Here is a 25,117-nt window from a genome sequence, read left to right as displayed (position 1 = left end):
AACTGTGAAGTTATTTCCTTTATCTGCAGACAGACTTCTTTCTACAGTGGAAGAATTAGTGTTTTGTAGTTGCTGCAAAAAAAGTTAATTTTTTCTTCTCTCCCATAGTAGCCTTTATCTTAGTTCAAATTTGGTTTCTTGTTTATTCTAGTAAGTCTAATAAAGTCTGAAAACTAAAACATGTGTCACAGGCTACTAAGAACAGGAGGGTAAATGAGGGCCATCCTGATTGCTGCCCCAGCCACCTCACTTGCAGGTGTTGCAATCTCCATTGCAGATTCAGGTCAGGCAGGAACAGTTTATAGCTAGATGAAAGAGAACACGGAGCAACAGCAGAGGTTCAGCCCTCTATTGATACAGACTGACCTAGAAGAAAGTACTATTGTGTATGAACACTTAGAGCAGCCTTGCAGTGCATTGTGAAGGGGCCTGATACAGCAGAGCAGCATCTGCAGAGAAGTGAACTTTGTTCCAGCAGATGTGCCCGTGTGTGCCTGATAACTCACTCTGCAGCTGTGCGGACCCAACACACCTCTGTTCAATTTGTAGTCTCTTGCTTGTGATGGTGCTGTGCCCTTGTTCAGTTTTTATGCTTATTGAGGTCTGCATCCATACAGGTTGCAGGTGCCCTGTGAAAAGCCATATATAAATGTTTTAAGTATCCAGTGTTCACTGGTATGGAAAACAGCATGCAAAACTTAGGAGCAATCTTGTTTTGCTTTGTCAGAATAGTCTCTTTCAATGAAGACATTATGATCTAGTAATCTAGGGAACAATTAGTTGCCTTTTATTGCTAGCTTTCTTTGCTTCTAAGGTAATTTTGTTTCTGGTTTGAAGCTGCATTAATGTTTAATTTCATGGATCTTTTTGTTGCACTAGGAAGTTGAATGATTAATTCAGTTTTATGAAGCAAAACCTAGTGGCAACAGGTTGATGTGAATTTCAGTGCTGTATTTCTTCCTGGCTCTTCAAAAATAAATTGCAAAAATGGCGCTGTTCAGCTAATGAATAGATGTTTTTCTACTCTTGTGAGTGTAGAGTTGTCAGGAGGAAGATCACTCAGTGTCAGAGTGTTATTTAACTGAAGATAATGTTTTGTATGCTCACATTGTGGCTGTGCTGGTTAGTCTGTCATTCTTTATTCTTTCCCATCTTCAGCTGTTAGTAATACTAGGTAAATATGCACTGTTGTAGAATTTTGTGCTGTAACAGAATCATGGAATTTTCAGAGTTGGAAGGGACCTCTAGACATCATCTAGTCCAACTCCCCTCCTAAAGCAGGATTGCCTAGAGCACATCCCTCAGGGCTGCATCCAGATGGGTCTTGAATGTCTCCAGAGAAGGGGATTCCACAACCTCCCTGGGCAGCCTGTTCCAGTGCTCTGTCACCCTCACTGTAAAGAAGTTTTTTCTCATATTTGATCAGAACTTCCTATGTTCCAGCTTGTGCCCGTTACCCCTCGTCCTGTCACTGGGGACCATTGAAAAGAGTCTGACTCCATCCTCCTTAAACCCACCCTTTAGATACTTGTAAACATTAATAAGGGTCTCCCCTCAGCCTTCTCTTCTCCAGGCTAAAGAGTCACAGCTCTCTCAGCCTTTCCTCATAAGGCAGATGCTCCAATCCCTCATATGCTAACTTGTTTATTTTGTGAATTTAATTGTTAATTTTAATGTAATTGTATTTAACTTAATTTGCTGGAATCATCTTTTTTTTAATGTTATGGTTTTTAAGTGCAGCTGTTCTCTGGCAAGATTGATGACAACCATTTACACAGTGAAAAGTTTTTAACATCTGATTAAAACTTCTGATTTTCTTTGGGTATTTATTTTGAAAAATGAGAATTCATATCTTATCCGCTATATTTCCCACTAGACTTCTCACTAAAAGGCCTTGAAGTAGCCTGGTATCATCAGAAAAGTGACTAAATATTGGTGTTGTAACATGCTTTTCTGTTTAGCTTAATTAAGCTCTTAAAAATTACACTGAATTTTCCATGTGGGTCACAAGCCAGAAATTCTTCATGCAGTCTCTTGGTTATTTTGCATGTTCTTCTACTCTTATCACCTGCCAGCAACATTGCTATGTAAATGAAATTTCTGCTGTTAATAAGAAAGGAGGGACCTTATTCCTCATTTTTAGTTACAGGGTTTTATCTTGAAATGTGTAGCAATGCTTAGCAGTGTGAAGAATAGACATTTTTTTCACCTTCTTGCCATTTAAAACAATCTCAGTTACCAGCCTGACATGAAACACTCCGCTAAAAACAGAGTATCTTATGTTCAAGTCTTACTACTGAAATAGCTCTGAAATCTTCAGAATAAAGTTCAAGGAGTAATAATTAAAGGACAAGGTCACATGTTTTAGGAGACCTGTGTTGCTTTTGCAGTTAAGCAGCTGAATTTTAATTAAGACAGCACAAACATTCTGCAGCTTTTTCAGTTGTAACACGCATAGACCTTTTACTGCAAAACACCAAGCCTGATGTAGCTGTGGTCTGTTGTTGACGTACCAAGCTGCACTTTTTCAGCAATGTGTGTGTGCTGAGATCCATGCTGCTAATAATGTTGCATTTTAATTTAGACAAATGTAAAAAGCAAAGCTGAATTGAGTGATGTTGCTATAAGAAGTTAATATCTGAAAGTGCTCCCAAGAGAAGAGAATGGGTGTGAGGACAGTTTGGTTTTTGCTCTTAAGAGTTCTGTGCTTGTTTCAAGTTGCTGCTTAACCTCAATGTTACAGCATTGGAGAGATAATGGTTCTTTGTTCTCAGGCTATTCTGTTAGGTGTTTTTTATCTTGATATTAATAAAGTTGGTATCATTAGTATGATCTGCATGTTTTCTTGCTTGAAGCTGGTGGGTGTAAGCAACAAATAACATGAGACACTTCTCAATCAGATAAAGGACTATGCTTTTCACTAATTTTAGTAAATCATGATTAGCTCTGAATGTAAATTTCTGCTGCAACAGTTTTACCACTTGATCTATGTGATAAAGTTGTGTCCTTTCAAAGGTGCAGATAGTTTTGGAATAGTGTTTATTTGGCCACTTTGTCTACCTTCCTATACAAGATTTTTCAAGGCTGAGTTTTTTAGTGCTTTGTCTAGTGAGACTCTCAAATTCAGTGTGGTTATTTCAATTTCTCTTGAGACCTTGGATCATTATCATTGTCAGGACACTGACAAATACTGTTTAATGTCCTTGCTTTCAGAACTGTTGTTCTTGCCTTATCCTCCTCCTAGTCATTGTAAATTCAATAATATTTCAATCAATACCTTCAGACTTCTTCATGTTAGCAGTAAGCAGTAAGGAATCAAATCATAATGTTTTGTCTTGATGTTTCAAAACTTGAGTGCGGTATCCTAGATCTGGTCTTTCAAGCAGTGTCTTGGAACTTTATAGCGGTATAAAAGTTTTGCTTTGATAGTACCTCTGCATTCCTTAAATAGGTATCATCATCTTGTGATGACATTTTGGTATTCTGTAGATGATATGCTACTGACTTAAGTTTGGTATGTCTAAGCCAAATTCTGTAGGTGAGGTTCTTATTTTGCCAATCAGGAGTGCAGACCTATGTGATTATACTCAAGGGGGTTGGCCTGCACTAGGGCTTTTCAGTCTTTTTCTCGAGCTTTTTTGTCCTGCTACATAACAGGTACACTAGGAACAAAAAAATAATAATGCTTTTAAAATAGTAAATTATTGGCATAACATAGGTGATTAGGTAGAAATGAAGGGAATGTACCTCAATACAAAAAAAACAAAAAACCAAAAACAAACCAAAAACAAACAACCAAACAAAAAAAACCAAAAACCCAAAAAAACCAAACCACTGGGAGATTATTTTTCCAAAAGGCTGCTCTTAGAAACTCTGCACAACTATACGAGAAAGAGATGAGTAGTGATTAATGCTTTGCTTACTATGGGAGTTTTGGCAGTGAATTTTTGGAGGAATGATTTAAATGAGGAAAGAGATTCAGGTACCCTCTATTCATAAGGAACCCGGAAATTGGGCAGCATGGCCATCTGGGCCAGGTCGTAACATGACAGAGTTACATCATGTAAAATGTAAAGTTTCAACAAATGGTCTTTGTTTTTTGAGCATTATGATGTCCGCCATTAAAGATGTTAAGGCGTCCTTATTAGGCTTTCAAACTGTTACCTACAATGTTTATCAGTAAGAGAAGGGGCTAGAGGAATGAGTTAAACATTGAAGGCATCTGTACAAAATCCCCAGAGATACTTCTGTTGCAACTGATGTAAATGAGTAACTATTCAAATAAAATGTTTATCCTGAAAATTCTATTCTGAAAACCTTGAAGTGTGAGGTAACAAGCCTCAGATAGAAGAAATGAAACGTTATTCATGGTGGTGGGTGTAGCCTGAGAGACCTGGGTTTTAGACTTACAGCTTGAGTGGTTTTATTTCCCAGTATTAACTCCAATGTGTTCTGTTTCAGTTATGCAAAAGGAGATTTGGATATATCGTACATCACTTCCAGAATTGCTGGTATGATAATTCTGTCTGTCTTAAGAATAATTTCTGATTGTTCTTAATATATGAAAAAAGTGAATACTTCACCTTGTGTTTGTTGTTCTGTCTTCAGTGATGTCCTTTCCAGCTGAAGGTGTAGAATCTGCCATAAAAAATAACATAGAAGATGTGCGGTTATGTCTGGACTCTAAACATCCTGGCCACTATGCTGTGTACAATCTCTCTCCAAGAACATACAGGCCTTCAAGATTCCATAATAGGGTATGTATAGTTTTTGTGTATTTCTGTAAAAGGTCTTTCAACACAATGCCTTGATTATACCTTCAGCTTTTTATTGTGAAATATGTTGAAGGAGGCTGCATAATCAAAAAGATGACAAAAGAGTAAGTATACACACAAGATCAAAGCGTAACCTATATTCTGCTTGTCTTTGCTTTCAATCCAAACTTAACTGATTGAAGACTAATCTTTAATCTTACTGATTAAAGGCTGTGTTTCCTAGGGTAGTGATATCTTTGAAAACATGTATGGGTACCTTACATGTTTCAGATTCAAATGGAGAATACTTAACATAATTAAAACTTACTAAAATGTCAATCTCTCCTACATTCAGAGGTTTTCCTTTATCAAAGGTAGTACTCCTTTGGTGACTGATTTGCACAACCTATTTACTGGACCTTCTCCTTGTCCCACTGCGTACTGCTTGACTCCATATTGGCTCAGCCCTAGCTGACTGCTTGTTGCTACTGCCTGAAGTATTGGTATAGCTTAGCTGAGCTCCAGTAGCATTTCTGCCTGTTTCTCTGGTACTAAAATGAAGATGTTTGCCCAGTTCAGTAACAAGGTAGTGAGGATAGCTTGTTAGGTGCTGAGATACTGGATTTTGGCTCCTACATTCACCTCAGCTGTCCTGTAACTAGGTCAACAGTGGAGACTGTTAGTATGTTGTGAGTTGTCTAGCACTGGCCACATGAGACCTCATCTCAGTCTGTAGTGATCATGTCCCTTCCCCACAAAACCAACTGCCCACAGGAGAGTGTAGAAGCATTATTTGTTACAGGAAACCCCTTTTGGGCCTTATCCTCCTGAGCCATTCTTAGTATTACTTCAGTTATCCACGTTCATTTAAACTGTCAGGCTGAGGTATGTTTAATGTATTCTGTCTAGTGCTTGTCGTTTCCTTCCTTTTAAAATTCTAGACAAGACAAAGTATTGTCACACCTGAAAAAATGATTACTGCCCGGTGGAGGTAATCAGCTTCTTTATCTGCATATGATTCAGTACGAGGTTCAGGCAGAGGCTGTTCAAGGTGGAACGCAAAGCTTAATCATGCAGGAAACCTCGTACAAAGCAAAATCTTTAGCAATGCTTTTTAGCACAAGATTGCTGGAAAGCCCACTGAGGCTGACAGAGTGAACTGATTTATACCTCAGCTTACAAAGCTGTCTGTTTAGGGAATGATAAATTCTGTGACTGGCCCATTATTTACCCTGGGGATGTTTTTTTGGTTATGCAAGCCTTTTGGCTATGCAAGATACCAGGGTATATGCCTATAACCTGATATTCCTGATGTATTGATATTGTGAACGGTAATAAGAGCACAGCTAACTCTACCAGTGATCTGGAACTCTTCTCATCTACATTTATCTTTTTGACATCCATTTTCTCTTACAATCTTTGTTTTGCTGGGAAGTAATAGTAGACCATAACTTGTCAAAACATTGTAGGTTCCTGCCCATTTTATTGGCTGGGAGTATTTAGGAAGTGTCTACAAAGCATTGTTGTCTTTTTTAAAAACAAAGACAGACAGCTATTTTATTTGGAAAACAAACTCTTTAAATATATTGGGGAAAATTTTCCTGTCCATCTTTGAAATCCAGCTGCACAGTGAACAATACTAACTGACTTAACTTCATTATTCAGTGCTGGATGAGAGCAGCCACGTAGGATTTTAAGGAAGCTTAGTTTTCCATTAGTGCCGCAAAAGATGATTATGACAAGCCTTAAATTTGATCAGAGGAGAACAGCTTCAGAAATTCTTAATTCTGACGCTTTGCTTAGTAGGTATTTATGAAATCGTATATTCTTGCTTTCTTGCTGTATGCTATCTGTATGGAACTTTTACAAATATCTTTAATCTTGCTTGAAGTTACTGGTAGTTTTGAAGTCTTCTCTGCTAATTTTGAATCCTACTTGGAATAGGTTTCTCAGAGGTTGTGTACTCTCCATCGTTCTGCTAACAATAACATTTCGAGCTTAAAACATAGCCAAAGGAAAAGGAGGTAATGTTGTATGGTGTACCTCTTGTAACAAAACTAGTGTTTGAGTAGAAAGTAAACAGTAAATAAAAAAGTTCATGCTGTTTTGAGTACACCTAGTTTTCTGGACTGTTTTCTGATTTGTAGCTGTAGTGCTGCAATAGGATTCCTTCACTGCTATTGTAACATTTGAGATATAGTGAAGCGCACATTGAATCCTGACATGAACAGGAATACAAAGGACTGCTTGCCTTAGCTTTTAGTCGTTCAGTGGTGACTTTGTGTAAGCTTTCACTAACAAAAGAACATTCAATTTAAATCTCTTGCAAAGTGACACTTTCTGAAACTGCCCTTTTTTTTTTTATTAAATACTAGAATACAGTGAAAAGCCACAGGAGACTGTGTGAGACTGTTTCTTTCAGACTTTTTTCCTGAGCTTGGCACAAAAATAATCTCATTAAGAATTATTTTGTGATAGTCAGTTCAGGTAATTAATCTCAGAGTAACCAATGAACTGTTTTATCTGAGTAAGAAAACATGTTGCTGATACCAAAATTTGGTCTTCCACATTCAGCAACTGGGCTCCTGGCTAAAATGAAATAGAAGAAGCTTGCTTTGTAAGTTGTTTCCTTGGTCCTGGCAGAACATCTGCTCTTTAGGTGTTACGAGTGCTCAAGGATCAGTTTTCACATACTGCATTCTTACTGGACAGCTGATTTTAAGAGTATAGACTCTCAGGAGTGAAGCTGATTATTTGGTAGTGTTTTGTAGCACTAATTGCAGAAGAAATATTACTTAAATGTTGAGGCTTATTGAATAAAGAACAAATGTAAAAGGAAACCAAGTTTTTTCTGGGTTTGTTTTGTTTTGCTTGAGAACATGTGCACAAATCAAGTTGGAAGCTGTTTTACTTTATTTCTTGTTCTGAGAAAATTTCAGATAGTACTGATAGTACTTCAGATAGTTCCAAGTTGTTGATGCTTCTAGTGCAGCAGACTATAGAGCAGAGTTTTATTGTGCTTCATCCTATAAAGTGGTGCTTACATTGGAAGATTACTGTTCTTGAGCATCTTGCTTAATTTCTACCTGAAGGTGGCATTGAAGTGTAAAATTGCCTCTTATATACACAGCTTACGCTATGCAAATGTATGTGACTGTGTAATCTTATTTCTCACCTTTGCTGTTGCTTTTGTTGCAGGTTTCTGAATGTGGCTGGCCAGCAAGACGAGCACCAAATCTTCAGAATCTTTATAGCATATGCAAGAACATGCATTTATGGCTGAAACAGGACCAGAAAAACGTTTGCATTGTGCACTGCCTTGTAAGAAACTGGCTTAAGTCTGAAGCGCTTTGCTCAATTCAGCTTTTAATTTTGAATAAGGATGCTAGTATCAACTCAGTTTGTGAATGTTACTGGCTTTCTTTACTGTGAGGCCTGGGGGAAATTCCATCCTGCTGTCTTGAGGAGAATTATTTGCATAAATTTTATCCTTAGGCAAATCAGTAGGGTTATGTAGCCCTCACTAACTTGAATGTAGCATAGAAGGCAGTATATAAGAGGGATTAAAGCAAAGTAGCCTTTCAGAGAAAGAATCCGCTCTGCTATTTCAGTGTTTGCTCTAGTCTTTTATTCTTGTTTTCAGCTTAACAGATGGATGTACACTGCATTTCCCACTACTGTCCATTTAGAATGTAATCTCTATCAGAAGAATTGCAGAAACTGACTATGAGACTTTTGGTGGAACTTGCTTTTGCTGGCAGCAGACTGCTATGGCAAGAAAACTCTTGATGAAGAACCACCTTGTGTCAAACATAGAGGGGAAAAATGAATTTAAAGAATAATCACTGTGCGCAAGATTTGAAAACATGAGGTTACTGTCATGTTTGTGTAAGAGAATTGCATGGGAAATTTTGAGCTTCTTATTTTCCTGCACAGTAAAAAGAGAAACATGACAGCTGTTACAATGCATATGGTGCTGCTGGAAAGCATTCAAAAAACAGTCCTTTGATATGGTATAGTAGTTTATATGGAATATCACTGTCAGAGCGCTAAAAGATGATTTGTTAATCTGGCAAAGTGTGCTTCCTTAAACAGAGTTTTGCAAGCAAAAGATCACTTAATGCCAGCTCCTGAAAACCGATGCGATTTTCATGGCTGCTGTGAGGTTAGGAATCTAATTCTGTATTAAAGTGATACTTATAGTATCTCAGTATCACATGATACTGAGAAGTGATCACATGATAGAAGCAGAAGTAATGACTTGGCAGCAGTTTTTGTAACATCTTTCCCTTGAAATGTTTTGTTTAAGGCTCCTCATTCATTCCTCAGGTGTAAGGGGATCTTGTGTATATATATAAGGCTGCATGTTAGATGTGATGCAAAGAGCATATACCAGAACTACCAGAAATGGATGACAGCTGCAATATGTGCCTTTGATTTGTCTAGCTGAAAATTTTTGTAGATTTAAAAGCTAGGAAATCTGGGTTGAAAAGAATACTTTGGTAGAGGTAGAATGTTTTAGACTAATACACTTTCTTGGATAACAAAACATGAAAGTTGCTTCTTATAAATACTGCCTCTAGGTGGCCAGGATTCAGAACTACATAGGGCTTCCTGGTCTTTTGATCTTTACTCTAGAGGTTTGCATTAATGCAGTGAATTGTTAGATTTTTACACCGTAATTTGAATGATCCAGTTGAGAACAAGCAGTTGAAAACAAGGTTTAAATGGCAGCTCCCCACTTCAGCTACAGTTGAGTCTGGTCTGGCAATGACAGGGATCTGTTTTTAATGGGCATCCTGTTCTGCTGATTTCACAAGACTGTGGCATATATGCCAGAGGCTGGAGTAACTCCTAGACATCTGCAGTAACCACTTTGCTCTATGTAATTATTTGGGGCCATGCAGTGATGGTCATCCTTGAAAACTTGCACAGCTTTAAGAAGGTGTGAGTACAAGGTCATCTTGGTAGAACTTAATGGCAAAGAGACTTGTAACGGCAGCACTCTAAGTGTGATTACGTGTTCCTTCAGATAGCTGTATTTGACCTGTATTTAAATGAACCAAGCTAAGATAATTATAGGCACACTAGGAAAAGTTATGTGTAATTTCTTTTATGAAGGTTATTTCTTTTCAGAATAGTTTAGACAGAAAACTCTTCTAGCTTTTTGACTCTTTGTGACAAACTTATGCTCAAAATCTAGCATTTTCCCATCATTGTTTTTTATTGCTGCCTTATTGATTTTTTTTTTTAATGCCTGAGGATTGCTTATTTATGTAGCCAAGATTCATTATCCTTGTAAAAACATACAGGGAAAAATTGAAATTCTTACTCCCATCTAGAGATGAGACAGTGTTTCTTTTCTCCCATTCTGCAACTTATCAGGCTTCTTTCTGAAGTGCAAGATTCTGTTATCAGATTTGCTTGGTAATGAATGAGATGCTCTTTATTTTGAATTATGTATTTCTGGTTGTCAAGTGATCTTTAAAGTCTTGTAAAGTTGTCTTCTGACTTTGTGCCACAGTTGCAAAGCATTTACTGTGACTTGCTTGCTGACCTCTTTGTACAATGATTTTTTTCCCCCTTGGTGTGGTGCTTTAGTTTGGAGCTGGCTTTGTAACGCAAGCGTACATAAGTCACTGCTTGTCATGCTGATCAACGTTGTTTCATTCTTCCTTTCTGTTCATTAATGTTTTGTCCTAAGTGTGGGCATCTCAGGGTAGGGACCATGTTTTTTTCCATCTGTCTGAAATTTAACTGAAAAGCAGGGTCCAGCCCATAGAATCATAGACTAGTTTAGTAACTTCTGGAAATCATTGGGCTTGCTAGTTACACCAGCAGTAATAATATTAAATTGCTGAACTACTCTTTAAGGCTCTGGCTCTTACGGTGCTCACAGACCTTCTTTTAATTCGTCTAAGTAATGGTTAGAATAGATGCCTAGCTTTGAAAGAAATGCCTGTTAAAACAAGTTGAGGAAAAGCATTTCCTTCTTCCCCACTTCCACGCTCATATGCCGAATTACTACAAAAAAATACGTTTGGTGTTGTTAGCAGAAAAACTTGAGAAGTCCTGTTCTGTCAACCATTACCTCTTCTGAATCTTCAGTCGGTTACAGTGTAGGCACGAATCTGGGATGTGTGTAGCTGTAGTCCCTGCAGAAAGAGGTTCAGTGTTTTAATTTCCTTGTCTTAGTTTTATTAATCTATTATTAAGCTATTAATCTCAGGCAATTTTAGTAGAAGACTGAAGAGTTTGGTGTGGCTTAGCTCTTCTGAATCTTGGGACTTCTTTTGTAGTGGAAGTCCATGGTTATCAGCTAAAAATAGCATTGAACGGGGGTTTCAGGTAGCAGCCAGGAAACAAAAACAGGTATTAGTGATAGCAAGGTAGTAAACATCAATCGGAAATGTCAAACAGTGTTAAGCTAAAGCAATTATTCACATTTGGGGTGGCAGATATGTAATTTCTTTTGTATTGTGTGAAAATCAAATGAAAACATTTTTTTCAGATACAAACTTCCAAATCTAATGATTGCACTAGACCTTGGATTTCATTACTTTAAATAAGGAGATCATGTTCTTCAGTAACTTCTGTAATGCTTTTTCCATTAGGTTTAATAACAAAGTTACAATTATTTTTTTTTGTAGGATGGAAGAGCAGCATCTGCTGTTGTAGTTTGTTCTTTTCTGTGTTTCTGTCGTCTCTTCACTACTGCTGAAGCTGCAGTTTATATGTTCAGTATGAAACGCTGTCCTCCTGGTATTTGGCCTTCTCATAAAAGGTACAGTATCAGTCTGTAGGGTACTGTTGAAGCAAGTAGTTATGAAATTGTGAATATGCTACTATTTTTACAGGATGCTTCTTAGGAAGGAAAATTATTTCAATAGTGTCTGTTTGAACAGAATAGTTGGAAAAACAGATGTATCGTGATTAGAGAAAATAGTCATGAATTTTGTGAGCCTTTAAGTTAGTCATGATGTTCTTATCAAAAGTGAGTCAAGTATGACCTGTAGTGGAAAAATGTTAGGAGTAAAAACAAGGTTATGCAGTGCTTTTGAATGCTCTGAAGTATAAAATCCTCTTCCATCTGTGTAGGACTTATTCCATGTTTACTGGTTTATTACAGTACTGTGTCATAACATTGCAAGTTCTGTGGAAAGACCAATAATGGTTTCTGTCAATCTTTTATGTTTAGGTACAAATGCCTTCTGCTTTTAAAGGAGTACATGCAGAGTTGACTTTCATATACTTTGACAGATGTTTTAAACTAATCACTTGATTTAATTTGATAGATCTTACAGCAATAAAGTCTCAGTAGCGAGTGACACCGGTAGTAAGGGTATTTCCTACAAAACCAGTTAGATTTGGAAAGGTGAGAAGTAAGGATTAGTTAAGTGTAAATGACAGATTTACTTTTAGTATATGTAATGGGTCCTCTACAAGATAACTTATATTAATGAGGATAAATTTAAAGGCTTTAGGAAGCTTTGAGCTACTAACTTCAGGACTGCTGTGCAACTTGGATCCATTACGTGTAAGACACAAAATAGTTCTAGTTTGGCGAAGCCTAGTTTGGCCTTTGGAAAGATTAGGCTAGTTTGTTTTACAAGGGAATATATGTAAAACTACAGACCTAAGGCAATGTCTGGAGTTGTCTGGAAAGTGGGACACAGGTGCAGATGACTTCATATGCAGTGCTGTATTCAGTTTTCTGGGCATATTTTTCTGTTGTGATACAGCCATCGCGCTTTTGTACAGAAACTGTGTTGCTGTCCTTAAATTGAGAGGCTAGCTAGGGATCTTAAATATTTCTCTGTGTTTCTATTTCATTTTACTTCTGTGAAATTCTATCAGAATTGAAAATCTGTTTGCTGGAAGTGCTGTAGAAGTGTTCCCAATGTTTTATTGTTACCTTTTGTCACTGCTTAGTGGCTGGATGTGAAAAGAAGTAGCTCACCTGTGTGTTCACCCATCTTTAGAGTTTGGTTCTCTGACTAAATGCTTACCTTTTGGTTTTTGGCAGGTACATCGAATACATGTGTGACATGATGGCTGAAGAGCCCATTATTCCTCACAGCAAGCCCATCCTTGTCAGATCAATCATCATGACTCCAGTTCCTCTTTTCAGTAAGCAGCGTAATGGCTGCAGGCCTTTTTGTGAAGTTTATGTGGGAGATGAGAGAGTAACTACCACCTCCCAGGAATACGACAAAATGAAGTAAGTACAGGTTATGATTTGCTCTGAAACAGCACATTATGTTTTTCTAGACTAACTTAAATACGAAGTCTTCACTGTGAGGAGAAAGCATGATTTTGCATGTGCCAGTTGAGCAAAAAACTTCTTTAACATATGGAACAACTCCTCTGTCTTGAAAGAGCTGATCTTGAAAGAGAAATCACGGGGAGGAGACAATGTGGTTATAGCAGCTTGGATCTGTTTCTGCAGAAAGTGGGGCTGATGGTGGGGTGGCACAGTGGTCACTGGGAAGCAGAGGTGAGCTAGACTCTCTTTCCTCTCACTCCGTGTGGTATAAGCTAGGAAGACTGATCCCTGGTGTGCATGTACTGAATTGAACATCATGTCTCAATCATGGAAACAGTAAGGATGTCCCAGGCATGCCAGCTGTAAAGGGAGTGCTTATTAGCCCCTGTACAGTTGTGTCTGCTATTGTAATACAGCACAGGAATTGTAAATGGTACTAGCAGCACTTGGTGTGGGTAGTCACAGAGGAAAGATGAGAGAATACCAGAGTCTTTCTAGCTTTCCTGTAAATCCAAGCCCCGTAAGCAGTTTAGTGTATTTGAAGAGAGCAGGAACAGAACCAGGTGTGGGGTCTTATAATAACATTTTCCCCTGTTTTTCTCTACCACTGTCCCTCAGTGGGAGTCCTAACGTATCACACCAATGCAGCTACAGTTCTCTCTGCACGTTTCTTTGGAACAGCTTTCTTCATAGTATTCTCTCTTGCATTTCCCAGCAGCTCCTTGAAGATATGTTTCTCCCGTATTTGATTTGAGAACTGTGGGTCTAAATAAGTCTGTTGCTCTGCTGTAGGCAACTGTTAATCTTGTTCTTTTTAGACCAGCTTTTGAGTTTTAATTATTTAGAGCAAATTCTTTAACAAGAACTTGAAGCGCATTTTCATGGCTTGCTATTGAAGAGCTTGGAAACACCAAACTAAACGTAAGGTAATGCACTATTTTTTTAAAATGAAATTAAATGTGGTTGTGTTTCTTCTTCAGGGAGTTTAAAATTGAAGATGGAAAAGCAGTAATTCCACTAGGCATAACAGTCCAGGGAGATGTTCTTATTGTAATCTATCATGCCAGGTCAACACTAGGAGGCCGACTACAAGCCAAGGTAATGATAAATTTGGCAGCCTAAGTGGAGGATTTGCTTTTTCTTGTTGCAGTTTTGTATCAGCTTGTATTTGTGATCTCATTAAGTACATGGCTTTATTTGCTATTCTTTCTTCAAAGAAATGTGTGAGGTTTTCATGTACTTAGGAATTCAGCCTTTTCAAGACCAATTAAGTATGTCCATTCTTAGTGCTCTGCATTTATCGGTAGGCATTTCTGGAAATTACTTCAATAGTGATAGTTACTATATTTTCAGGAAGACCTCTAGCCAGTTTTTTGAGGCAGTGATTGTTAATCTGTTAAGTTGCACAACAAGCCAGAACTTCTTAGTTCTGTACACACAAACTGGAACCCAAGGGAAAATACTCAATAGAAAAGTGGAATTCCAGGGACTTCCTGTACAAAACAGGCTGGAAAAATTCCTGTGGTTTTGTACCCTATTTCTAGAGCCAGGTTGAGTTTTTATAACTGTTTTTTCTTACTGGTCTTTGTTCTCCTAGGGAGAATGCATGTTTCAAAAAAATCACAAAAAAACTTGCTAATGAAGCCTGTCTTCAAATTTAAAGCAGCATTGTTGTTTGTGGGTTTTGGTTTTTTTTTTCCTCCAGATGAGTAACACAAATTAAACTTGGAGATCTGTATAAAAGACAGGAAGGGGAAGTGCAAAGTTTAGGATAACTTGGAGCATTGTGAAAATTGATCCAGAGGTTCTGCAGACAGTGGAGGAAACATGGAGGAAACAAGCATATTCATACATATCTACTATTACTGAAATAAATTATTTTCCCTATGTTTTTTCTGCTTTGTGTGTAGGAAGATGAGTGTCAAATCTTGTCATGTTGCAGAGGTTCCAGACTTTCTTAATGTCCCTACAGTGCTATGGGCCAGAACTTCCAGATCACCCTAAAACTGAAAGCTCAGTGAAAAGATTCTCTAATGCACAAAAGTAACTAGTGTGTGGTTCAAGGTCATCAGTGAAGAAGGCATAGAACTGGGGAAAATTCAGCTGAAGTTAGCTTATACTCCTTGTGCAATCTTAGTTTCACTGATAGGGTTTTTTTATGTGGTTTCTGTAGCATTTATTCACTGATCAGAAAAGGTGAGAATTTTCTCATCCATCTGCTGTAACACATGATACAGTAACACTGTTTGTGATGATCCTGGTTTGGAGCTTTGATGGGTCAATATTCTAAATTGCCCCCTGAAGCTCTCTGCAGAACTCTTAAGGAGATGAACTACCACATTTCAATATTGGTATTAAGTGCCTAGAGCTGGTCTTTGTGATTGTCTCCCACTTGCTTACAGTTAATTTGAGAGAGGATATAGTTTATCCCCTAGGAAATGTCTTGCATAGCAGACAGAAAACTGATTTAATAGAGCGTTCGGGTTTTCATATGTAGTAGGGATGGATGATCGGAGAAACTCTGTCCAGTGTGCCCATGTTTCTTGTACTGAGGAGCCAAGCACTGGACAAAGGACTTCAGATGCAGCCTCACCAACGCTGGTTAGAGGGGAAAAATCACCTCCCTCAACCTGATGGCAGTGCTTTCCCTGTTGCTTGACTTCTGGTTATGGTGTTCAATAAATGTTCATTTACAAGGAAAGCTTTCATAATTCAGTTTTAGTCTATCATATTTACTGGACTGTACTGTGTGACTTCCTTTGTAAAGGACTGGGAAGACTATTCTGCGTGTGGTGTAGCTAAAGCCAGGGAAAAAATACATTGTGGATTTATCATTTTGATGTAACTTGGATTTGTGCGAGACCAGGAGCTACGCGAATCTTCTATGGTAGCATTTTCTGGACTCTCGCATATGCTGATCAGGCATGGGAAAGTAGTTTTTCCTGTCAACAGAAGAAAGAGTTGGGAAAGTTGAATGGTTATAATGAATCGGTTTGGAAAAGCTCTGTACCATCTGGGGTGAATGGTTGACTTGAAGTTGCACAGGAAAAAGAACTCTGCATGTCTTACAAAGTGTCCTTTTAAATGTGCTACATTTAAAACTCTTCTGAATGAAATCCTTTATGTATGACGTATATTTCTTGATTAAAGTATTGCACAATGAGTTTTTCTGAGTGTATGTTATTTAGAAAAGTAATAAAGGTCATGCAGTCTCAACCTGTAGAACGGGGTCTGGAAATATTTAATAGACTCTGATAGTCTGTTTGAGGTTAGTGGTGAGACCTATCTGGTTCAAGGTCTTTTGATTTGTTTCTGGCAGTAATGGATTTACCTATGTTCTGTCTTAAACTGCATTTAAGTCTATCAAGATGAAGTGTACATGGAGTTAAACTGAAATAGTAGAAAAACAAACACTGTAAAATATTTTAATACTGAAAATACTTTGCGTTATAGTAAAGGCAGAACACTGTGTGTACTGTTCATGTAGACTTAAGCAGTTTCCCTGTATTCCTTGTTTTCAACAGATGGCTTCGATGAAGATGTTTCAGATTCAGTTCCACACAGGTTTTGTGCCGCGAAATGCCACCACAGTGAAATTTGCCAAGTATGTTGACACCCTTTTGTAGAACACTGGAAGAAGTTTTCTTTGAAACTGTTTAACCTGTCAAACCAACATATGGTGGGGGGCGGAAATATAGTCCATGTAGGAAGTAGATGACTTTGATTCCAGTAAGATTCTTTTGTTTTCTCATCTCAAGGAAATGGAATGTTTTGTACATGATACAAAAAAAAATTTCTGTACCAAAATACCACCTGTTTAAAATATATGAAAAAAGTAAACAAATACAGTGTGTTTGAACCCTTATACTAACAGCTTTAAAGTTTTGTCTTCGACTGCACTGAATTTAATCTAGTTAGCCATCAGTATCAAGAATCTACTTGTATGCATCTTTGCAGGTATGATCTGGATGCCTGTGATATACAAGAGAAATATCCTGATTTATTTCAAGTCAATCTGGAAGTAGAGGTGGAGCCAAGAGATAGACCTAGCTGTGAACAGCCACCGTGGGATAACATGAATATAAAGGGACTGAATCCCAAGATCCTTTTCTCCACCCGAGAGGAACAACAAGAGATTTTATCAAAATTTGGTAACGAATCTCGTGAACAAATAGAGAACATGATAAAGTTTCTAATGTACTTAGTGTTTGAGGCTTTTGTTTCACTTCTGACATTCCTTTAAGTGAAAGACATTTAAAAGGTGTTTTTTTGTAAATATCACTTAAAAATTTGCATTGTATGAAGGAGTATAAATTATCCTTCAGTAATGGATTATAATTATTCTTGTCTTACCTCCACTGTCATTACATTTTCTTGCTTTAAAGCTATGAATATGCTATTTGCAGGGATTTTAGCAAATGGAATTGTGACAGGCAAGATTTGTAGGCAAAATGTCTTGAAAGAGCTATATTTGGCTAAACTGGCACCATTATAATTTCAAATCCTCACAAATGATCTTAAGTAAAAATGTTTCTATTGAGGTCCTTCTTATGTATAGCCAAGCAATGTAATTCAATTTTGCAACTTTTCATAATGTAGTCCAGCAGACATTTAATTTTTTTAATACTACATATTTGTGGTTCACCTGTAGATGACTGCGTTAATTCCAGTTAATGCCATTCAGTATCTTTCTTCTTCTGCTGGTATTAGTAATTAGCTTTGACATTTTCATTAAGGCTCTTAAACCTTCTCTGTGCTTCCAGAATAAAAAGCATGACAGAGATTATTGCGGTGATTTTAGTACACCATACATGAGATCTTACTCTCTGCTCTTAACATGGTACACCTTAAATTACATTTCTTTTGATACAAGGTAGTTGCTGCTGTCTTGTCTTTTTTTTTAGTGGGATATGTTGGGTTTGTATTATGATTTAGGTCTTTTCTATTTAACTTAGTTTATATAGATTTTAAAAATCCTACTGTGAACACAGCTCACGTCACTGAAGTTAGGGTGTTTCATTGATAATGAGGATCTGTAAAAATTACTCGTATTTTTTTTTAAGTCACTTTCTTTTCCAATTGACAAATTGAATGTAAGGGTTTCAAATTCCATTGAAAATATTTCTTAAAACTGCTGGGAAGGGAATAGGACAAAAGCAAGTCTGTGAACTGGTTTTATAAAACTTGCCTTATTAAAATGAATGGATTTGCACTATTTCATTCATCATGATCTTTCACGTATGTTTTGAGACAGACTATTTCAGCATCTCTGTGAGCTACAACTCAGTATGTGGAAGGAGAATGAAAAAGTGCTGTACCAGTTTGGTATTTAGATTTAGAAAAAAAGCTTTTTCCCAAGCATTCATCCCATTCTTTTCAAATAGTCGATGAATACATATTAATTTAGGGAGTCTTCTTATTTGCCTTGAGGAAACCTCCTTTTTGAGAGATGATATAGCAGGTAACTCGGTAAGCAGTAGGTAACTCAGCCCAACTCAGTCTTACACAAAAGTCACTTAATGTCTGATCTCAGTAAAGAAAGAAATGTAAGGAGTAGTTAATCACAGCACACAGTGTATTACATAACTCCTTTGAGATGTTTGTCAACAACTTCATGTTCTTCTCTGGCTTTACACTCTGGTTTCTATAGCTGCATTTGCTCTTTTCTTTTGTTCTGTTCCTTATTGCAGATGTTGTTCATAGCCTTGCATATTTTAGGGGATGGTTGGTACAAGTAGGGTGTGAATTACATTTTCCTACAAATGTAAATAGAATGCTTGAGTGTTTTGCTATGAGTCTGACTTAATTTAATGTTATAGTGGAAAATAGGGTCTTACCGGTATTTGCAGTTGAACCATATTTAATAAGGGTAATTTCAAAGGGGGCTGGGGGTGGAAATTTGCCTTTGCAGGGTAACAGATACTTTGAGATAGTTGTCTTGCTATAGCAGTCAGTCTGCAAGTCAAATACCAGCTGCTGTGACTAGAACTGAGTTTTAGAAGTTTCTCTTATAAGGGTTCTGGCTTAAAATCTATTTTATAGGGAAACCAGAGCTGCCTAGACAACCGGGTTCAACTGCACAATATGAAGCAGAGGCATCCCAGCTGGAGCAGTCTTCAGAAAGTGTGCCTACTGATACAGAATCCACACACAGCAGTAGTACTGATGCAAATAACTTCTTTCATTCTCTGGACTGGAAAGGTACAGGTTTTCCTCTGAAGTAACTACTTGTTGTGCGTTTGTCTTGTACGCTTTCCAATGAGTGCTTCTGCCTTCTCATGCAGCAGCAAACGCCATTTCACCAGGCCATGAGAAAAAGCTATTTAAAGAGTGAGCTCTGCAGGTTAAGAAGTGGTCATTCCGCTTCATTTGGATAAACACCAAGTAATGTTTTTTGGTACTGTGTGTAACTTAAATGCTGAACTAAATTTTTCTTTTTCTGCAAAAATCTTAAAGGTCTGCAAGGAAGCCTTTGCATTCCCACAGACCGACTTAGGCTGGCTGAGGAACAGAGGAAATAAAGTAGACTAGCTAGTGGGGTCCAGATCAGTATGTATGGACTGAGAAAATATAACTTTATAGTGCATGTATAGGTTCTTTTTCTGGGTTTTGCTTTGTTGGCAAAAATGTCAGTAACTGCCTATGCTGTCATTGAATGGCGCAGCAGTTACTGAGTGGTAAGTGGTACGATGTCCTGTGATGAATGTCCAAGTCAGTCTTATTTTGAAAAAAATCATAATACCTGCCCTTGCAGAGTGGCAAGTATAGTAGTGAGCTGCCTCTTTGCCCGCCCTATACAAAGAGGTGGTAGGCTATAGTTAGTCCTTCTTTTTTATCAATTCTTTTGTGAGCTTTGATTAATTAAGGATTGATTTCATATGATCTCACCATATAACTCTGTCTTATCCTACTTGACAGAAGAATTTTCATAACCTAAAGCTGTTTTCTTTTTATTCAAGAAGGAAAAGGTCTGGACACTGGAATAGAGGACAGTTCGTCTAAAAATGATCGTGTTCAGCTATCTGGTGACAGGGAGGAGAGTGAGCCTTCAGATGAGGAATTCCCTGCATTTCCAGGTGAAGAAAGTACAGTAATTGTTGATGAAAAAGACTCTATTACTACAGAAGGAGAGTTGCTTTTTGAAGCTCCATCTACGCTGTTACAAAAATCTCTTCCTGAAGAAAATGTAGACTTACTGGGATTAGACTCTGATACTTCACCAGAACAGAAACAACCTGTCTCAGAAATAAACTCTTCATCAAGTAATGCAGACTTGTTGAACAATCTTTTTGTGGGTAATGCATCACAGATTTCGGAAGAGCCCACTGGAGATCTTCTTGGACAAGGAACAGATTTCTTTTTCAGCGGTCAGTGTCAGGGTACTCAGGGTACGTCTTCAGCAGCAGCCATGTCTTCAGGTATGTAAATTTAACATCAGTACTCTTTGACTGGCTAACAAATAGATATTGTTGCTTGCATTGTGCTTAGAAAATGAATACCATGTTTTGATCTGTACTCTGAAGACATGTTGGTCTATAGCAAGAATTGCATGGAATAGGTATTTTTACTACTTGAAGGAGAGAAATTACTGTACTGTATCAAGGTATTTTGTTATTTTGCCAATATCCTATTAGCTTTAAACCATGTAAACAGAAAACTACCAAATTTCGAATTAAAAGAGATTCAGTATTCTTAAAGAATCCATAGCTTCCCCTACATGTCACATGCTAGATCCTTTTCTAAATTCAAGTGTAAATAATTTCTCTTGCTAAAGCATAGAATTATAATAGCTTCATGCTTTTTTGCACCTTATGTAAAGCAATAGCATTAGATGTGGTACAGAGCTGTGCTGCTTAGGTCAAATGTCTGCGTGGGATTTTTCGGTGTTAATCATGTAAGACTGCTAGGCAACTGTAAATCCTGTAGATTACTGTTCAAATCAGTAGGATAACAGTACTGCTAAAGGGTGTTTTCTTGCTGTTTTTACTGATTATGTTGCCAGCTTTGTATCCTGCATGTTAATTGCTGCTATCTAATAGATAGCAAGTTAGATACTGCTACCTATTTGGTATTTAAAAAAGGTGGTTTAGTTTAGAACTTCTGTTCCTCGTATCAATGGATAGTTTGCTCTTTCTCACATGACTAAACTTTCGGGAATAGTAATTATCTGACTGAAGATAATTCAGTAAGATTCTTGGGAAGGTTTTTTAGCGAAATTGTCCGGGAAAATCTTAAAGTTTTAGCTTATTTGCACAAACATAATGCACTTGGTCTAAAAGCTTTAACCTCCATACAGCTGCAAAGTGTTTTTGTAGAGCATTTAGGTGATTTCAAATATTTCTCTCTTCTGAAGCAGTTCAGTATTGAACTTTGTTTCTGTGGTCAATGAGGAATCACTTAATTTACCTTTTTTACATAGGCAAAAGTCTATGAAAGAGACTTTTTACTTTAATTTTTTTTAGCTATACCTGCCTTAAAACACCTGGGCAGTAGTCATGTATGTATTTCATTCTACCTTTGAATTGGATAAGAGAGAGATAATTGCAGAAGTGAGGATATTTGGCCATCACCTCAGAATGTGCTAGGACACTGTGGCGAGATTATTCCTTCTTGTCAGGTTCTGAGTGAATCTGGCAGGAGTCCCTGGGTTTTTAAGGATTTTGACCCTAGAGGGCAGCAGAAACAGGAAGATCTCAAGCCATGATTCCACCTGACTGTCACATGTTACCCCATGCTGACTATAAATACTCTTCCAATTAGTTGTTTCTTCGTTGTGATCATTAGAGACCTCTTGAAAGCCTTGCTTCTGTTGGTTTTCATTCTTGAGTTGACGGTGCTTTCTGCCTCAGAGTCGCCAATGCCTTCAAGTCAAAGTGGTAGTATGAATGTTTTACTTGATGTTCTTTTTAGTAGTTTAATAGTCTGTTTTGTTTAAATTCTTTGGAGGTGTGGCATTAGAGCATTTAAATGTAATTCTTCTGTTCGTATGCAGATGATAACTCAAATTTAAGGTGTCTTACATGGATGAAATTAACAATGTTATTGCATGTATGCAGCCTTGCTGAAGATTTGTGTTTAAAGACGTAGCTGTTCATATTGTGTATGGCTGAAATACTTTTTGTATCAACGTGAAAGTACAGATGTCTAGAGAGAGGGACAGATGGTGATGCTTTGCCATGAAAAATTCTCGGAAGGCTGCTGCAGTTACCAACATGAACTCTACTTTTTGTTTGTGCCCCGAGAGGAGTAAGGCTTTTTCAACTTTGTTTATTCTAAAATTTGTCATAAGATAATTTTGTTTTCTGCTTCTTTTTTAGCTGATCCTTTTGACCCATTCACAATGTCATCAGGTTCAGAGAATCAAGCTCTGTCTGGTCCAGACCTCTTTGGGGACTTTCTTAATCCGACCTCAGCATCTACAGCTAGTACAGTTCCTTCCATGCAAAGTTCAATTCCGCCTTCTTCCAGCTCAGATTTCTTAAATTTAGGTAAGTGTGCTTCTGGTGTTCTGTTTCTCAACAGTTTCTGCTGCTCTGTGCATTTGTCTTTCAGCTTAGTCAAGGTGGATTAGTGTCTTATTAGATCCACTTGTTGTGGCTGCTGTTTTAATTAGCTCTGTGTTCAAGGAACGTGGATACAAATGCAACAAGTAGCAAGGGATTCCTGTATAATGTCATGCTAATATTTATGATGAGAGAGGATTTCTAGCATTGCTAACTTTCTGTTAGGAGCTGGAGTTTCCTCTGAGAGCCCTTAGAACTGAGGGTACACAGACACCTGCAAGCTTACTTTCTAGATGGCAGGATGCTATTTTGATTCTATTCAGATTTTAAAGATTTTCTGGAAGCCTTGGAAAAAAAAATTGAGCAAGTCAAGTTATAGTATGGACAGTTCTTAAAATGCAAGCTGAGGCTAGCTTGGACCTTCTTGACCTCAATGCATTCTGGTAATATACTTACAGAGTACATTATGTAATACTCTAATCGTATTTGTTTCATTTAATTTCTCTGATGTATTCTTGGTGAAGCCTTTTCCTCTTGCATTTATTTTAAAATCTATTAATCTTTAGACAAAAAGCTTTGTGATATGTTTGGTCTTCCTGTATCTCCATCCTAAGCACGTTATTTCCAAAGTGTTACTATATAGAGCTTCTAAGCATGCTCATTCTTTAAAGAAAAACATACCCTTGAAAAAAATCAGACTTTCAAAGAAATGTGTGGGTCCTCTCCATGGGGATGGGAGTTGTGGTCAGTCTGTAACAGCTCTTCTCTGCTGCTGTTTCATCCCCACACGGTTCCTCTGCTGCCATGTGGGTCCTTCCCAAGGTATACAGTCGTTCAAGAACATGGGTCTCTCTAGGGCACAGACCTTCAGGAGCAGACTGGTCCAGTGCGGGTTCCCCAGGGACTGAAGCTCCTGCCAGGAGCCTGCTGCTGCGTGGTGTCTTCTCCATGGGCTGCAGCTTCATCCAGGGCATGTCCACCTGCATGGGGTCTTCCACAGGCTGCAGCGTGGATATTTGTTCCACTGTGGTCTTCTCTATGGGCTACAGGGGAATCTCTGCTCTGGCGCCTGGAGCACCTCCTTCCCCTCCTTCTCTGCTGACTTTGGTGTCTGCAGGGCTCTTTCTCTAACACTTTCCCCACTCCTCTCACAGCTGCAGTGCCATGTTTTTCCAGAGGCACCAACATCTTGGCTGAGGGGCTCAGCGGTGCCCTGCAATGGGTCTGTTGCAGCTGACTGTGCCCGGTATGGAGCAGCCCAGGCCTCCCCTGCAGGCCCCCACTTATAAATCGGAGATAGTTAGGAATAATGGTATCATATTGCTTACCCTGAATCCAGGAATGTTTTCTTCCCAGAGCTTATTGCACGCAGGTTTGGGTTGCCCCTCCTTGTTAGACGGTGTAGTTGACCCTGCCTCTGAGTGATGCAGTCTGAGTGTTAGCTACAGAGAAACTGGGTAAAGAAGACACAGTATTTGCCTGGCTGAGATAAGGGCTTCCTCTTTGAAATAAAAGGCTAGCCAGCTGATTGTCCCCTCTACCATGTATTTAAGCCTTATATTCCAGCTGTGGCTGATGCTGCTGAGAATTTGCTTGCTTCCTTTACAGCATTTTTCGTTCTGTCCTATAGATACAGTAACAGCTGTATGTTTTAGTTGTATACTTGTACAATTGCCTGATTTTATGTCACTACATGAGGTTATCAAACAGATGATAACTTTTTTCTGTTCAGTAGAAGAATTGATCAATACTGATCTGTGGAGCCATCATCTCAGCCAAAATCTATCTCTCTACAGAGGCAGGGAACTCTGGAGATTATCTAGTTGACCTGCTCAAAGGAGAGTCAAGTAGAGCAGGCTGTTACAGGACCAAGTCCTTGCTGATTTTTATTATTTCTGAGGAGGCAGACTCTACAACCTCTGTGGGCAACCCGTGCCAGTGTTTAACTACTCTTTCAGGAAAATAAAAACTACTTCTGTTTAAATGGGGTTTCCTGTGTTTCAGTATGTGCCCATTGCCTCTTGTCCTTCCACTGGGCAGCACTGAGAAGAATCTGGCTCAGTTGTCTTTACTTCTTTACATTAAGTATTTATACGTATTGATAAGATTGTCCACCCCCAGTTGTTATCTTCTGCAGGTTAAACAATACCAGCACCCTCAGCCTGTCCTTGTATCAGAGGTGCTCCAATGCCAAATGATAGAGAACTCTTATGTACTAAATTTAAGTTCGAAAAATATATAAATGTGAATTCCTGCTCTCTAAATGTTTACCTGCAACCTCAAGGAGACCACCATCAATGTGAAGCTGTTAGAAACATTTCAACAAGTACAGAAGAAAAAGAAAAAACATTTTGACATATGACTTCAATGCTTATTATTGTTTACTGTTTCTGATTTTGGTTGATAACTTGCATCCTGGTAAATGCTTTAGCGTACCTGCTGGTTTAATGTAACTTCTGGATCTTTCTGTCAACATAGGGAAAAGATACTTAAAATGTACTCATCTTCTCTTCAGTCTACTGTTATACAGTGATTTTCCAATATTTCCTCTGTTGCTATGCAGGCTTTATAAACCCTGTGGAAGTGGAGGAATT

General features: G+C 38.1%; 1 protein-coding gene across 4 annotated transcripts in view; it reads left to right on the top strand.

Annotated features, from left to right (window-relative positions):
• GAK (cyclin G associated kinase) overlaps positions 1-25,117 on the top strand; it is a 72,765-nt gene that overhangs the window by 35,516 nt on the left and 12,132 nt on the right. For 3 of the 4 annotated variants that reach the window (XM_074569569.1, XM_074569572.1, XM_074569571.1), the window contains exons 12-22: positions 4,462-4,511; positions 4,609-4,757; positions 7,953-8,075; positions 11,405-11,538; positions 12,781-12,975; positions 14,001-14,118; positions 16,545-16,624; positions 16,978-17,171; positions 19,063-19,221; positions 19,980-20,438; positions 22,338-22,508. In XM_074569569.1, coding sequence (XP_074425670.1) covers positions 4,462-4,511; positions 4,609-4,757; positions 7,953-8,075; positions 11,405-11,538; positions 12,781-12,975; positions 14,001-14,118; positions 16,545-16,624; positions 16,978-17,171; positions 19,063-19,221; positions 19,980-20,438; positions 22,338-22,508 — 1,832 coding nt within the window. The remainder of the gene's footprint in view (positions 1-4,461; positions 4,512-4,608; positions 4,758-7,952; positions 8,076-11,404; positions 11,539-12,780; positions 12,976-14,000; positions 14,119-16,544; positions 16,625-16,977; positions 17,172-19,062; positions 19,222-19,979; positions 20,439-22,337; positions 22,509-25,117) is intronic. The other variant, XM_074569570.1, reaches the window with a different exon arrangement.

This window comes from Larus michahellis, chromosome Z (genome assembly GCF_964199755.1).
Source record: "Larus michahellis chromosome Z, bLarMic1.1, whole genome shotgun sequence".
In the NCBI taxonomy this organism is placed as follows: domain Eukaryota; kingdom Metazoa; phylum Chordata; class Aves; order Charadriiformes; family Laridae; genus Larus; species Larus michahellis.
This window is presented reverse-complemented; position numbering and strand designations above follow the sequence as displayed.